The 2,120-nt window shown below is 41.7% G+C and overlaps 1 protein-coding gene across 1 annotated transcript; it reads right to left on the bottom strand.

The window, feature by feature from the left end:
* Window positions 1-712: 712 nt before the first annotated feature.
* Window positions 713-1,630, bottom strand: LOC110924502. Its single transcript, XM_022168505.1, has one exon. The coding sequence runs from the start codon at window positions 1,628-1,630 to the stop codon at window positions 713-715; it is 918 nt and encodes a 305-aa protein (XP_022024197.1).
* Window positions 1,631-2,120: the final 490 nt, after the last annotated feature.

Genomic DNA, 2,120 nt, shown 5'->3' with positions numbered 1-2,120 from the left:
GTAATGATTAACAACAACAAACCAAATGGAAGCGGGGATGGGTCACAGGGATGACTCTTGGGATATCCAGATGAGGCAATTGCTTATGGCCACCATGTTTAAGGGGCCTCCAAAATGTTTTAGGGTTTTTGAGTTTGAATAACAACAGTTTCTGTAGAGAAAGAGTTAGAAAGCATCTTATGGTTTTTGAACAAGGCAAGAAAGCATAATAAATTACCATTATTTTCTTATTCAATTTCTAGTTTCTATGGTTTTAGTTTCTTGTTTGGTGACTTCTAGGTGGTAATGGGTGCAAAAGAGAAGACGACAATGGCACGTTGTGAGTTTTCTTGTTTAGTGGTTGATGTAAGACTATGGTTAATTTGTCCTTTATTTTTCATTGCCATTATTTATGTAGGTTTACAAAAATTTCCACATTAACTCATAAAAAGCAACAATCATTATATGTTATTATTCTCAGTATCTAACTCAAAGGTGAAAAGAGTTTGCTACTGTTTTTTGGGTAAAGGGTTACCCCGGTGAATTTTATATATCAACCAAATAAAAACAGGGTGTATCAAGACATCGATACACACTACTAGTCTCGGCATACCAAGACTAGGAAAAACCAAACAAACCCGACACGACAAAAAGTCACAACCAAAACAAAAACGACTCGAAGACTACAACACAACCCAAAAAATAAAAACTAAGCTAGAAGTCTATGACATCGCTAGCCTGGATCTATATCCACATTCTTCTTCGAGATTAGCCATTTATCCATTAACTTCTTTTGCTTCAAATCTCCACCAATGCGGAATCCCATAATCTTGAGCCGAACCGTATCAATGATGACCTTCGAAAGCACATTAGCAGTCCGCCGTTCATGAGAAAAAAGACGGGTGTTCCTTTCTTGCCATATAAAGTACTTGGAAGCAGCCACCAGAAGGTTGGAAACTATACTTTCAAGAGATCTAGAGTGAGCATTACGTTCCATCCACTGAATAATCGAGGACCATGAATTATTAACACTACCCATATCAGCCATATCCCTAACCAAACCCCACACTTCAGAAGCATAGGAACATTGAAAAAATTGGTGATCCCTTGAATCACGATCATATCTGCATAAGGGGCAACACATGAGCCGAAGATTGGTAGCACTACCTGCCTCCCAAACAGCCATCCTATCTTGCGTCTTCAGTTTATTTTTTATAACCAACCATAGATGGAAAGAATGCCTAGGAATGCATTGACTGAACCAAACCGAATTAACCCATATAACTTTACTATCTCTATGTCTCAGGTTATTCCAAACCTCCCAAGAACCAAAAAACCGTAAGTTACCCTCTAAATCTTTCCAACGAAACCGATCCTCCAACTCGGGCATAAGATGAACAGAATCACGATTTATGAGCACCGGAAAAAGATCATACCACTCTTGAGGCCATCGCCATTGCCCATTATCATCAAGAAGGTCCGCCACCGATGTATTTAATGAAAAACCCGCTCTAGCTATAGTTCGCGGAGTAATAAACGACCTTAGAGGGCTGCATGTACACCAGTTATCACTCCATGCGTTAGTCTGACGACCGCTCTGAATAGACTTCCAAACAAATGGACGAACTATAGAGCCAGAAGCTTTCGCCATCCCCAAGTAATGTTGTTCCAGCCCTGTACCTCCCAGAAGTTTTTACCTTTGATACATCTTATCCGAACCAGGATGTACTGAGTAATGGGACTTATGGGCTTCATCCATCACAAGTTCACGTAGATCTCCATAGAGTGGAACCCAAATGTGCCTGGCACATAGTAAGCGCCATCTTCTTTCTGTTCTAATCGTTGCCTCGATCCTCGCAGGGACTCAGCCCTGATGTTCTCCGGTTTCAGAGCTTCAACCTGAGCATTTCGAATCTGAGTAGGGAGGTTAGACTGGATGGTAAGTTGTAGCGCTCGCACGCGCTTGGGTGCAGTGTCCTTTCGGCTGAGGGCGTCTGCCACGACATTGGCCTTGCCCGGATGGTACTTGATTGCGCATTCATAATCATTCAAGAGTTCGACCCATCGACGTTGTCGCATGTTTAATTCCTTTTGCTTGAAGATATGCTCGAGACTCCTCTGATCGGTGTAAATAGTGCACT

This window comes from Helianthus annuus, chromosome 17 (genome assembly GCF_002127325.2).
Source record: "Helianthus annuus cultivar XRQ/B chromosome 17, HanXRQr2.0-SUNRISE, whole genome shotgun sequence".
NCBI lineage: Eukaryota > Viridiplantae > Streptophyta > Magnoliopsida > Asterales > Asteraceae > Helianthus > Helianthus annuus.
Note: the sequence above shows the minus strand (reverse complement) of the source record. Positions and strands in the feature narration are given on the sequence as shown.

Excerpts from the sequence above, each read along its gene's own strand:
- LOC110924502 (XM_022168505.1), bottom strand. The coding sequence starts at position 1,630 with ATGGCGAAAGCTTCTGGCTCTATAGTTCGTCCATTTGTTTGGAAGTCT.